The 14,992-nt window shown below is 41.9% G+C and overlaps 1 protein-coding gene across 5 annotated transcripts in view; it reads right to left on the bottom strand.

The window, feature by feature from the left end:
- ZSWIM8 (zinc finger SWIM-type containing 8) overlaps nt 1–13,438 on the bottom strand; it is a 62,806-nt gene extending 49,368 nt beyond the window's left edge. For 3 of the 5 annotated variants that reach the window (XM_081913457.1, XM_081913456.1, XM_081913455.1), the window contains exon 1: nt 12,112–13,436. In XM_081913457.1, the coding sequence (XP_081769583.1) occupies nt 12,112–12,289 (178 nt within the window). In that variant the 5' untranslated portion in view covers nt 12,290–13,436. Of the gene's footprint in view, nt 1–12,111 lie in introns of all 5 variants that reach the window. The other 2 variants (XM_081913454.1, XM_081913453.1) reach the window with 2 other exon arrangements.
- Nucleotides 13,439–14,992: the final 1,554 nt, after the last annotated feature.

The following is a 14,992-nucleotide window of genomic DNA, read 5'->3' on the forward strand; positions in this document are numbered from 1 at the left end:
TCTAACTCTCTGAGAGCCTTTTCCATGTATTTATAAGAAATTATCTCTCTGGGAGAAGATAAGCATTCAGAAATGCTATTCCCTCCCACCCACCCCTGGATTTCTAGCACTTCTTCAGCTAAATATTATACCAACTCAAAACGGAAGTGGCAAGCCACACCAGATCACAGACAATCATTTGATATGCCAAGGAGCAACTGAGAGTTGAAATACTCTTCTTCATGATTCAGCTCTAAATGGCCTATGGGGGATCACCAAAGTGACCCCACAGATGTGCATCAAGACCTTCCCTGGCGCCCCAAGAGGATACTGGGGCTTCCTCCCTCCTGACAAAAAAAAAATAGTGGTGCCAACAGAAGGCTTCTGCCACGTCCAATAGTGGCATGGGGGGGGAGGTAGGCATTAAGTCACAACTGGGACAGGACCAGCCAACCATTCCTTCGCTGTGACCCCTCCCCCTCCAAGGACTCTGCACCACAATTAGGCTTGGGGAAAGTCATCTGTCTATAATGTACGATAATTTTTTCAAACATAACTGCGATGGAGGAGGAACACTTTAACTTTAAATCTTTCCTCCCCAGTCATGACCAGCCCCCACTGCAGCAATTAGACTTCCAAATACCTTACATTAGCTCCCATAAACGAGTTTTTAAAACCTGTTTTCAGTAGGGGAGATGATCTTCCTGGAGACTGCAGTTGGAGAGGGAGAATTCACCCCTTCCTCCCTATCCGCAGTCTTCAGAAAGATCAACCCCACTCACCCAAAAAATACCTGGTAGAAGTTATTAAGCATTGTATCATTTGCAAGTTTTTTTAAAAAAAATGTCTTCATTTCCTTTTCAAGTAAAAGATCTACAAGATCACCTCAATCCCAAATACTCAACTGATTGCTGTACTCTGCAGGAGAGGACATCCTGCAGATTGCATCCTATCAGGCAATCCGTTCTGTACAATGTCAGAACTGGGACATTTTAGTGTTACAGGACCTGCCCTTTGGAATTCCCTCCACTGCATATCAGACAGGCACCTTCACTGTCGTATTTTCAGCGCCTGCTAAAGAATTTCACGTTATCAGGTTCAACACCCCACCATATAAACTTAAGCAAAAATAGGTCGCAATGACCCAGTTTTTAAGCATAAAACAGCCATTAACATTTATTTTATTTATTACATTTCTATACCACCCTTCATCTGAGGATCACAGGGCTGTTTACAATTCATATAACAATTATAACTTTGGCACAAGTATATCAGTGCAATAATTTTGAGTTGTTAACTACGAGTAACATCAAGAGAGAGGGGGAGAGACCTTGCAATGAAACCACACATTATCTGAGACCTTAAATTCTACTCTGAGACTGATATATCATCATGCAATGAATGCCGTCTTTCCTTTCTTTGGCACATAACCTAAGTGTCAAATCTTGAAAACTAAAAATTCTGCTGTTCACACTTCTGGATTTTGTAGCAAGGAATTATGGGGTGATTTATTTGTTTTTCTTCAAAATGCCAACTTGTATCAGGATTTTCCTAGTTAATCCTATGTCTAGTGGAACACAGGCGATGTTATATTCTATTCAGAACCCTGTAAATGTGTTGTTACACAAGACAGTAGCTTAGAAACGAAGTTTCAAGCTGCTTGCTCACGTTCATATTCCAAAATGTATCTTCATCATAAACTAATTGTACTTTGGAATCACAGCACAGGTAGAATGTTATGCCATACTTTGTAGCTTTAGAGCCAGGGCTTTTTTGGCTATGGCCCCGATCTGGTGGAACACTCTGCCACAAGAGACTAGGGCCCTCCGGGACTTGATATCTTTCTGCAGGGCCTGCAAGACAGAGCTGTTCTGCCAGGCCTTTGGCCAAGGCACAGTCTGACCCCCTCTCTCCTTCTGTAATCTTCATAGAACTCTAACCCGATGGTTGACATTAATTCGATTCTGAATTGATTCTAGAATGTATTTTAATTAATTGACTGTGCGATTTTATGTACATTCTGCTATTTTTACCTGTTGTTAGCCGTTCTGAGCCCGACTTTGGCCGGGGAGGGCGGGATACAAATTAAATAAAAATTATTATTATTATTATTATTATTATTTAGATAGCATATACTGTCCTCTGAACAGCATTGTGATGGATTGGGAAAGGGGGAGCTTGCCTTACCGGCAAACACATTTTTTGTATAATGGTCCCCACCTCTCCCCCAAAGAATTAGGATAGGTTACCGCCAGAGAGAATGGAGAACCTCCTGCCACACACCTTAGTCTGTCTTAAGGTGTTTATGAGTCCTATTCTCAAGATCCACCCCCCCCTTCATTCCAGTTCTAGGAAAAAACTAAGATGGAAGCTTTGGATTTACTTTCCGAAAGCTAAAATTCCCGCAAAACATTGTGAAATCTCTTCAGAACAAACAACAACACCTAAAGCTTAGCTGTACTATCTTAGTACCTGCATGAAAGGTTTTAATAAGAAATTAGAGAAAATTGCCTTTTTAAACAATGAATGCAAATGTTAACATATAACAAATTTTATTAGTGTATAACAGGAAAGGAAAAAGGAAGGAAAAGAGAAGACAACAACCACACACCCAGAGTTGCAAATAAAACCAAATCAAGTCAATCTAACCTAGCTAGTTATTTGTTGCTTGCTTGAACAGGCTTGGGTTTGACAGCCTGTGAATTCTCTGTCTTCCTGGGAAATCTTATCAGGAATCCAAAAGCAGAAGGAAAAGCCTTACATATTTAAAGGAGTCTGAGACCAGTAAAAACTGGCCTCCATTTCTAAGATGAGTTGTCATTTGGCCCAATCATGTATTAGAAACTCCATTTCTAGTATCACCAGTCTCGTTAGCCAATCAAAAAATGGAGGCGACTTCCACCTTCCTAATGCAGTACAAAAGGCTTGTTAGGAATGTAAGAGCCTCCTGGATCAGGAAAATGATGAATCTAGTCCAGCGTCCTGTTCTCACAGTGGCCAACCATGTACCTATGGGCAAGATTCAAGGAGGTCCTGAGCACAAGAGCACTCTCCCCTCCTGATGTTTCTAGCAACTTGTATTAGATTAAGAGTTGTCATTAAGTCTGGCCACCTGTTCAAGGGGAGAGGGTTGATTGCTTACCAACTGCTACAGGTGCAATCAGAGTCTCAGCTGAATTAGTAACTTTCGCACAATAAGATAACTACTGAAAAAACATTTTGCCGAGTCACAAGGAAGGTTCTAACTGGAAGCTATCTAATTAGATAACATTAATTAGTATCAATGAATGGATGACACTATTGTGGATTGCCAAAGTTTCAAAGTTGAAATTAATGTTCTTAGTTTCCTATCCCAATAAAGCATGAGAGAATACATATATATTATAATGATTTGCAAATAGGAGGTAAAATAAATCAAATACATATATTGTAATAACATCTCAGACTGAAACAGTTTAGTTTTGTTTACTAAATACAAAATGCACATGCTAACTATGCTCTATTTAAGGCACTGAACATTTTTCAGGGAAGGTTTCCAACTCAAGGTTTTCTGAAAAGCCAACATCACAGCATGCAACACTCACTATACTTTAAAAATAATGCTCATATAAGTGGAACCATCATTAGAGATTGATATAATAAAATCAAACTTTCAAACTTTTATAGGAACTGATTTGCTGCTTCTAGAACTTTTTATTTAACGTGGCATTTATTTAACTTTACTCTTCAGCAAGAATACAAATTGCCCAAGCACATTTCTATACCCAGGAACAGTCCTTTTTCAACAGGTGAGCAAATACGCCAATGAAATCATTCTATCCCTGGATTCTAGTCAGTAAGTCATAATAAGGCATTTCAGATAAGTACACGTAGTAAGTTTAGCATGAGAAACTATGCTCATTCACGGTTTCAGTGCATCTTTCAAAATGGTGCAATGATGTAACATGGGCTGGGATACAGCAGCAGTATCACATATTGGAAGGACATTGCTACAATCTCACAGACATAAAATAGATCCATTTCCTTTTAATTATTTAGCAAATTTTTACACCACTTAATATAAAAAACAAAGTGGTTTACATAAAATGGTATAAACTATCACAATAATAAAAATGCACTTTAAAATGATAGCCATAATAAAAATTATCTATCTACAGGCACATAATAAAAACTGCATGTTTGGGTAGCTTGTCTAATAAAATGGGATGGGGGATTGAGGCATCCAACAAATGTGCTGGGACTGCACCCCAAAAAAACTAATTGCAATTTTTGCTTGGGGAGAACACAAGGAGATACAGTTTCTGTATCTTGCACCTACCGTTTTCAATCTCAAGTTACCTACCTGCCAAAAAACTCTCACCTCTCCACCAAATAAGCTCCTAGGCCATATCACAGGGTGGGAAATCCTTCCCATCCAGAAAACTGCCCTGAAAGCTTGTGAAGTACAATTCCTAACCTCTTCTCTTGTCTGTTTGCTGGAATTCTGGCAGAATGCACTAAATGGTTTATGAGCACATGCTGTATTCTCTTTGCCTATAACTACTTGGTCCATTCGACCTCTGTTCAGCCATTTACAATAGTTTTTCCAAGATTTAGGCAGAAGATACTAAAGTGGTGTGTGTCAGCAAAGAGGCCAAAGCCTGCCTTTATAAATTACTTGGTGTATTCTGCCTGAGGAGAGAGAAATCAGCATGGATGAGTTTCAGATAACAGAAAACAGCCTCACCTGCTACCAAAATAGTAGCCCAACCTGAAATTTCAGGAACGACCTCCCCAGCTGCAGCTGCAGCTAAAGATTCACTCAACCCTTTGTGCTAGTTATTGCCATTGCGGGCTGCCTTCTAGGTGAAGAGGTTACAATCTCTAAGACAACTCAGGGTCTTCACATATTTGAGCCCAGAAGGACTAAAATATAAACTACTTCACTAGCATGTTAGTTAGCATGCAAATGCATTTAACATTAAAAACATTTGTATGCCACCCCTAACAAAGTTGTCTAGATAGTTATTCCAGGTCTCATACAAACCAATAAACATGATGTTGTGTATGGGTGGATTTCCACTCACCATTTCAAAGCATGTTTAATCCTCATTGTTCTCCACTTTTTTATTTTTGCCACAACACTACCACCTCCTCTGTGAAAGGTTCACTTCTAGCATGGGTGGATAATCTTTTTGGGCAGATGACCCAGTTCTTAATTTTTATCTCCCTCCAAGCTGTGGGCCAATTTTGACGATGGGTGAGGCACCAACTTGGCAATCATCTGATGTCATGACCAATTCAGATGACCATCCCCTCTCACCCCTGCTTTATAACCTAACTTGCAGCACTGAACCAAAAGTGTGTCAACTGACTCTTTGTTTTGTTGTTGTCGTCATCTGTTTTGTTGAACCATCTTCTCATGCCATTTATAATACAACCTGGTAACTGTGATTGTCATATTTTCTCTCTGTTAAAGGTCATAAAGACTCTGTACTTTTAATAACTGCAAGGTTACAGTTTCAACAGGTGGAGCTTTTCATCACTGCACCTGTGTTCCAGGAAAGATCCTCCTTTTACAATTTTGTCATGCAGCTGTTAAAGGCACACTTTTCCATCCGCATAATACTTCTTAAAAACAGGTAGAAATAGCCTTCCATTACTGTTCTCTATTCAGAACTTTTAAAAAAAAGACTTCTGTTTTTATCAGTACCTGGAGACTACAATTAAGTGAAATTGGAGTTCTAAATTAGAATTTGAAGGCTACAGTTCTAAAAATGTTTACCAGGTAACTTGAAATCAGTATTTGGGAAAGGCTAATGTATGAACAGAGCTTGCCATCTCAGTGTCAACCTTTCACCCTTAATTTATTTTCCAGTGGGACCACTGCTCACTAGTACATGCTACTTTCTTACCCTCAAAGCCAGGCATAGGCAAACTCGGCCCTCCAGATGTTTTGGGACTACAACTCCCATCATTCCTAGCTAACAGGACAAGTGATCAAGGATGGGAATTGTAGTCTCAAAACATCTGGAGGGCTGAGTTTGCCTATGCCTGCTCAAAGCCTCCCATACATCAAAGCAGCCCCTGATCCCACTCACAGCCAATCACTGGCATCTAAATCACTTTCTCCACTGTCACATGCTGCCACCATCCATTCCATATTCTTCATATCTGACAGTAAGTATGAGCAAAATGCAAGCTTTGTGGTCTTCACTGCTCCATTTCAATGTTCCCCCTACACACCATGATACCTGCACAGCTCATATAAATACACATGAAATAACCAGTATCAGCCACAGTTTGGTCATCACCACAATAATGACAGATGGTTCAACAGTGTGGGTGCCATATGAAGAACTGGCATATGTTCACACGTTTTGGCTAGATTTCATAGTCCGCCACTAATTGTGGACCTGGGGAGGAAAGTAGACAGCTGTGCAAGATTATGGAAAGGCTTAGATTCTTGCTGCTTCCAAGTGTTTGCATATTCTGATAATATGACCCTTCCCCAAAGCCCTCTGCACAGGCCAGAGGACTTCATCTGTCCCACTTGGCACAAAGCAAGAGACCACACTCTCTTCGGAGTTCTCTGCAATGCACAACTCAAGAGGGAAGAAAAGGGTGTCATGATCTCCTGAAACAGGCTGTAATCAGGATAAATTCACAAGTGTCAATAACAATCTGACAGTCACATTTGTGAAAATCTGCACATTGCAAACCCTGAAGAGCTTGATAAGGTCGTCAGCCTTATAAACTGATAGTCCTATTTTAAGATCACATATCATGCTTGCAGTTGCAACAGGTTCCTGGAAATTCAATTTATCCAAACAAGAGACAACGAGAAATTGTTTGCATTTTCATTTGACATATTTAAAGTCCAGAGCTTATCTTTGCTGTGCTTATTTTTAAGACCATTTCAGTTCTTTCTTCAAGCAAAACTCTAAGCAAAGATCTGCCTGCCCAAAATTCATAGCAAGTCCCAATTTCACCCACCAGAAAGAGTCAGTTAACTCACTCTAGTATTTTACAAGTGGTTTACTAGCTAATTAACCAGATTCAATAGCAAAGTACAGTACATGTTTTGGAGATATTTTACAAGTATTTCTTAATATAAGAACAAGGCTGTCATATAAGCAGAAAGCTGTAACATTGTCCTTCAAGAATTGAGAGAGGGAGTAAGAATTCATGCCTGCAGATTCCATTGATACAAAGCACAATCATTCCTCTGTCAAATGTCTTTCAGATCTGCTAGTTGTGCAGTGAGTGCCACTCTATATGCTAAACGTCTCAATGTTGTAGTCTTCATGGATTCATTCTACCTAAATGTACAGTATTTTAAAACATTTCCACTGTTACTTCCTAGGAGAAAGTTGAACTGTTTACATAAATACCAAGGTTCCTACCTTTCTAAATTCCAAACCTTGGCAATATTAAGATTATTAACACTTTTGTTAGTTCTGTAATGGAACAAAAGCAAACATGTAGGATTTAGGATGAGAAGTTTAAAATCACATACCTGCTAACCATCCACACAGCCTGGTCTGAATAATCTTAATTGGAATTGTAAGACCGATGCTGCCTGAAACAGCACCTGGTACAGGTAACACGTCAAAACTACTGGGTTGTATTCAAACTGCACTAGTGGTCCGATCACACAACAGGAATTCTGTTTCTTCTCCTCCCCACTATATGTCCCCAAAATTTGCTATGGAAGACCCACCACCCCTCTGAAGCTGATTTTAAAGATGTGGGGTAGCTGAAGAAGACAAAGAGAGGAAGCTCGTTTTCATGAGGAGAAAGGTAGTGGTGGGTATGCCCCAGTCCCTTAAAAAGCCTGTGAATTTAGACACTGTTATTCTCATTCTGCAGATAATGAATCAAAACTTTGATCTGGGCTCTGCTAAGGCCTAGCCAGACAAAATTTGTCTGGCTGAGATTTTTAACTCAAGTCTCATTACCTGACCAGCTTACAATACTGAATAGTATCAGAGAGCAAACAAGTATGAATGGGCTGGGGATTGAATTAGATGAACATTACCTCCAAATCCCCCAAATTATATACATTTTCATGAAATCTTTATTTCAAGTTGTAACATTTATGTTATGCAGGAAGTATGAAGGGGATGTGTAAAGTAAAGTACTTGCTCAAGTGTTAGTAAATAGACAAGGCAGACTAAAACAAAGTTACATGTTTCCTATAATGTAATTAAATTAGAAAAATCTTTATATAGAACCTCTCCATTTAGCTAAAAAGCTAAACACATAGTTAAGCCCAGAATAACCAGGAAGCATAACTTCCTTTTTCATTGTGCTGTGGACTAAATCTTCAGTGCTGTGGCCAATCTTTCTTTGCAAAGGAAATTGTGTCCTAGATCACTGACAACAGTATTCCATACTGATGCAATAAAGACAAAGAAGAAAACTGACATTGTGAATTCAGTTTTTCCATTTAAAGTAAACAGGCAGACTTGCCTCTGTAATGAGTTCAGCACCGAACAGTTTCAGTACATTCAGAACAGCTTTTTCATGTAATCCATCAGGTACCCAATTCTTTGATCCTGAAAGTAGATTCTGTTACCGTATTATGTGTTGCCACATTGCGCTTTTTCACAATCTAATATCACCGTTAACATGAGCAACCTTCTTCAAAATAACAAAATTAATTCTATGCAGTTTATAAAGTAATACTTTTTACACTGAAGTATTTGGGCAATAAGACCTGATACTGGATAAAAATATTTCTTTAATCAACTTCAAGACATCCTACTGACCTACTGTTTGTTGAAACTTCTACATTTTGCTACTCTGCATCATAAGGAACAAACATTTCTAGCAGGTGGCAATTAGTGTCCATTCAAGTATTATAGCTCATTTCCATCTCACTTCATTCCTCATCCTTGTTTGTAACACTATAAAATGCAGTACTAAAAATCAAAGGAAGTTAAATGTAATTATGGACAAGTGGCAGAATTCATTAAGATGAATTAAGCTTCACGGAAAAAGCTACAGAAGTCATTTCTGAATACTATAAGGGCTAAAGCCCTTATACCAATAACTACCTCCCCAAGACTTCAGAGTTAATGGTGAATTACAGGATTCTGGGAGGACCTTATGTTTCTCCACTGGCATAACTGAAAAAAAGAACCCTAATAAGCCTATCTCATTTCTAAGGGATCACTTCACACTAGTGAACCAAACGTGCAAATCCCCTGATTATTAATAGACTGGGCAAAAAAGTACAGCCATTCAAGAGCTCCTGGGAAAATGAAGCTGAGGGGTTGGGGAGTTTTTTAAGCTCAAGGGTCACATTCCCCTGTAAGCAACCTTCTGGAGGCCACATGGTGGTGGTGGGCAAGGTCAGAGGCAAAATATGTGTGGGACCAGAGTTAAAAGAGGACAAACAGATTCTGGGATTGGTGCAATAGGCTACACACAGGCATGCAAAATACAGGTTTCTACACAAACATAAGTATGTTTTCACTCTCCATCAAGCAAAACACAATGCTTATTACAGTTCAAGGCCCCATGCCAACAAGGCAAAAGTACTTGAGGAGGATGTAGTCAGGCCCAGCAAGCAGTGAGACTTGGGTAGAAGCAACACGGCCTGGGAGAATCCCGAGGCCCAGATGGAGAAGACTGGAGGGCCACATTTGACCCACTGATGTAGCATGTGTTTTAGAACATGTATCCAAGCTACTGCCATTATACTTTTATAGTTTAAAAAAACACAAGTGTACACTAGTGTATTAGACTTGTACCAAGGAGAACTGGGTTCAAACCACCATGCAGCCACGTAGCTCACTGGTGACCTTGGGCCAGATACTAAAGCTAACCCAGCCTAACCCACCCCAAGGAGCTGTTATGAAGACAGAAATGAAGAGTCCCATTTACACCCATGTACTCCTTAGTTTAAAAAACAAAGTTTCTTAGTGAATGCATTTCATGAACAATTTCCTACTCCTCACTTCTCCAATCCCCATGGCTTTCAATGCTTTCTTTCTAGCTATGAGGTGGAAATTTAACAATTTTACCTCGAACAATTCAATCTTCCACCAAATCCATGGAGGTTGTCACTTTAAGTGGAAAGAAAGGCCATGGCACCAGGCAAAATACCATTATTTCCAAAGAAGGGACAAACTCAAACATTTTCTAAAAGCAGCACAAGTTACCTTCTGGTCTGTGATCACAAACTCTAGTGACAACAGGTTAATCAATTATCGCATCCTGAGCAATGATCAGAGTTAATATATTAATGCACTATATGCACTACATTCTATAACTACTGGATACAGTACAGTTTGCTGTACAGTATTGTCCACAACCTGCAACAAAGCTCTCCATCAAAATAATATCAACTATAAAGTAAGCCTTGAGTAGTTTCATACTGGCAACCCCTGTGCAAAGAAAACATACTATTTTAACATTTTGATCTGGCAATCCTAACCATATTCCTGAACTTCCCCAAGTTAAAAAGAATGTTTTCGCAAGTGGATAACAGTGCTAGCTATAGATGCTAACAAGTGCTGGGGGGAGGCACACAATTTGATATGACCTACTAAAAACTTCTTTGTTTCAGCAAGTCTAGCCAGACGTGTAATTTTATTATGAATACATTTTTTAGTTCCATTGATTTTACCTATATTTTTCATAAATATTTCACAGCATTTTGTGTTAAACTACTTACAGATATTTCTGTTTATTTTGTTTATCTAATTTTTTTTTATTTAACACATTACATATTACCCTTCATCCAACAGATTCCAAGGTGGTGAACAAGTATAAATAATGAATAATTTTAATGATTAATAAGACCTTATAATGTACAATAAAACTGGTAACATTAACTCTAATATGAGGAAGCAGCTAAAAACATACACCAAGCCTAGGCATTACACAAATTAAAATACCTGAGGAAATTTAACCTGGCACACTCTTCAGGGAGCATACTACTTGTAAAATCAAGCTCAGTTCTGAGCAGATCCTCCACCACATGCAACCAAGAATAAAGATCAACTTTATAATACGGACTGGGCTTGCAAATATTTCTTTACACACCATCAATTTCTCCTCACTGGTTTAAATGGCAACATAACACATTTCATATATGCATATCATGTGCCTGTATGTCAAAATATCTTGTATGACAGGAGCTGGATTGTGACTGTCTGCCACAAAATGCATAGTACTGTATGTGTATTTGGTAGGGTATAATTTGTGTAGCAGCCTCAGATATCTGCTTTCAAAAAACTGAGTTACAGTAATTAAATCTGAGAGACCAAAAGAACCAAAGTTGGATGATAGCAACAAGCTATTTGCAACTATTTGGTTCAGAAAATTATTCCACTATGAGTTCACACGATAGCAAAAGAGCACTTCTCTGAATGTAAAGTGTTGTTCAAATGTACCATCCATGAACACACAGTTGGCTTCCCCTTTGGACAGACTTTACCTTCATAGAATCATAGAATCATTCTTACTTTCATTGCATGACAATATTGCAAATTATAGCTCGATTTCAAGAACAGTTTATTATATCCCTGATTTGCATTCCTTGCATTTTGCCCTTACTCTGAGTAAAAGTACCATCAATGGTGAACTGTGGGGCCCAGTATGCAAAAACTAACATTCAAACAGGTTGCGAACCACTAACTTAACCTTTGACTGAGGAAGAACAACTATCACAGAGCAAGGTATAATCTCCTTAGCAAAAGATTAAGTATATAACTAGGTCAGTCTTGCTGTACTGTAACATGCCTATACATTCTTAGTAATCATTGCAATGCATTTCATTCAGGAAATAATATCCTAATTAGACTGTGGAAAAAACTAGTCCACACCATAGAAGATGCAGGCAGCACTGACAGTCCTTATCAATGGCAGATTTTGGGTAGAAAAAAAAATTTTAAGCAGCTCTAATTAGTGTGCATATGAGTGCAGCTAAAGTTCATGACTAATAAGCAACACTGGATCATGCCCCTTACTTAATGCAAGTCTGAGTCTGCAGCTGATCCAAGTTACAACATTTTTGTTTTTCTATTTCAACACACACCTGTTTCTAATTGCCAATATACCTTGACTGGTTGCCTGCCTACAGGCACTTCATGGATCCTCAGTGTTTTTATCAACCCCTTTCTATACCCAGCCACTCACCTTTCATTTTGACAGTGGGGGAATTGGGTCCGGCAGATTGCTTCCGCCATCCTCTCCAATTCTGGCATAAGCTCTCCGCCTCAGAGATGAAGGAACAAAGGGAGTCTTCTTCAAAGCGGTCAGAATCTTCAAATGAAAACCTTTCCCCGTCCTCCCACTCTGCAAACATGAGTTCCATCACATCCAAAAAAACAGGGAAAGGGAAAAAGCAGGCCTTCTCTCTCAGAGAGGTGCAGCGACAGGACTCCAGGACAACCTGTATTAGTACTTCAAGTTCAATTTGCTCATTTGTCTCCGGAGGCTAAGTAGGTGGGTGGGGGAAGGAGCAACACCAGCAAAAACCCAAGCAACTACAGCGACAGAAGTAACTAAATTTTTGACCGTATACACTCAACTTTAAAAAAAAACCAAAAAAACACCCACAGCTGCAACGTCTTCACAACTCCGCTTCCTCAAGAGAAAGAACGGGGAAAGTGCACCCGCAAACCGCTCCTTGGCTTGGCTGGCATGTGGACATCTGTATTTAGCAAAAACGCGGGAGAGGCTGAAATAAGGGAGGTTTTCAACCCCCCCAAAAAAAGCAGAAAAAAGGGGAGGGATATAAAAAATAAAAACCCCACCCAGAGGAAACTGCATGCAAACAGGGGTCTCACTGGGGCCCGTCTATAAGCCACCAGCGTTTGGCGAGGGAACTTGGGGTGTCAGGCGACTGCACATGTGCAAAACCATGCCTACCCCCTACCGCACCCCGAAGTTTTGACACCCCCCCAAAAAAAAACCGCAAACGAAACGAGGCCCCTCGCAGGACGCCTCTCAGCTGGAGCGGCGGGGAGGGGAGAGAGGTGGGGGCAGGAAGGCTGTTGCTCCGCCAGAGAGTGTGACAGAAAGGGGTCGAGTAAGGAGAGGGGCAACAACTGTGGGGTTGGGAGACAGGAGATATGTGGGGCGGGGGGGGCGGGGAGGCCCGGCAAATAGGGGGGCTGCGGCGCCCCCCACCGCGGGCGTGAGGGGGAAACAAACGGAGCTGCCTCAGGCGGCGGCGAGGGAAGCAGCTGAGGCGGCCCTCGGACGGGTTCTCGGGGGGGGGGGTTGTCTCGTCCGTCGTCCGGGCCCAGCGAATGGAATCCCTTTCACGGGGGCGCCATGGCGGCGGCGGGCCCCTCCTGGAGCGGGGCGAAGGCGACGACGGAGCGAAGGGAGGAAGAGAAGGGGCGGCTCCGCGAAGCGAAGTAAGGGGTAGGTAGGTTAACCCGGGCCTGGGCCTGGCGCGCCGACGCCTCCCTCTCAGCCGTCCGCTGGGCGAGCGCTAAAATGGCCCCCCTTGCTCGCACGCGCGCGCCCGAGAGGCCACCCCCCCCTTCCCCGCACGGCCACGGGCGAGCGAGCGCGCCGCCCTCCCTCACAGCCACCACAGCGAAGCGGCCCTTTAGGCTCCTCCTCCTCTTCCTCCTCCTCACTCCCTCCCGCCTCCTTATCGCCCAGCTGAACTTCGCTTCCGGTCGCGCCGCTTCCGGCTTCCTGCGCGACCGCCTGCAGAGATAGGGAGGGAGGAAAAGAAGATACCACGAACCCGCCATAGAGATGCGAATAGTAGAGACGCCCGCGAGTATCGCCTCGTAAAAACGGAAGCTTCCGGGCTCCTTTAGGTATCCGCGCAGGGTTACCTGGGGTCACGGCTGCGGAACACGCGTTGGGCGCGCGTTCGGAGCGCTGTGGTTTTGCGTAGGGTCATGGATGATCTGTATTGCTGCATTGCAGGGGGTGGTGGTTGTTGTTATTATCATTATTATTTATCATTTGCTAGAAGCTACTCAGAGTGTCTGGGGCAACCCAGTCAGATAGGCAGCATATTATTATTAATAATAATAATAATAATATTTTTTTCTTATTCTATTTGTCTACTGCTCTTCATCCAAAGATCACAGGGCTGTCTGCAACATAAAATTACAAAACGAAAACACAGAATATGTAATAAAACAAAAACAAACCAGTAACCCCCCTCACGCAAACACACGTCACCCCAAAGCCTCGTTGAAGAGAGAGGTGATTTTGCCTGGTGCCTAAAGATATGTAAGGAAGGGCCAGAGGGTTGGACTAGATGACCCCAGGGTGCCTTCCAACTTTGGTTGCTATGATTCTATGTCAGCTGTAGGAATTGCAGCTCGGTGTGTAAGGATCATAGAATTGTAGAGTTGGATGGGACCATAGGGGTCATCTAATCCAAACCCCCACCCCCCAGAATGCAGGAATCTTTTGCCCAAGAATGTGCTTTCAATGTGCTTCAGCTCTCATTGAACTCTGTGAGACTTGCTTCTGAGCAGGCATGCATAGATTGTACTGCCAGAACCTGCCACGTGGTGGAAGTGAGGAGCAGCCTATAGAAAACACTGGAGAAATCCAGGACTTCAGTGTAGCCTGAGCCAGCCCACAGATGAGGCAGGAAGAAGCAGCTGCCTCAGACAGCAGAAACACAAGAGGAGGCATCCCACCTAACCCCACCACTTCTACCAGTGGCAGAGACCACTTTGCCACTGGTCTCCACCCACCCCTGCAGGCATAGGGATCCAAAGCTCTCCAAAATGCCCCCCCTCTGGCCAGGTTCCATTGGGTGCACTTGTGGAGTTTGCAACCCACCACGCCCAGCAGCAAGGCTTTGCAGCAGCTATTTGTTGAAGGGAAGCTCTTACAGAGCTTCAAACTCCCCAGCTAAGGTACATTGTGTGGGGTGACAGCAAGATGTATTGCCTCAGGCACAAAAATGTCTTGGCCACCCTTGAGCGCAGCTGGGATAAGGCAGCAGTCTGGGCTCGTCTTCCACAACAAAAGATAGCAGCTAATACTAACCCAAGGCTTCTTTCATTTTTAGGTGAATATTTTTGGA

Source organism: Podarcis melisellensis, assembly GCF_964234715.1.
Source record: "Podarcis melisellensis genome assembly, chromosome: 5".
Lineage (NCBI taxonomy): Eukaryota > Metazoa > Chordata > Lepidosauria > Squamata > Lacertidae > Podarcis > Podarcis melisellensis.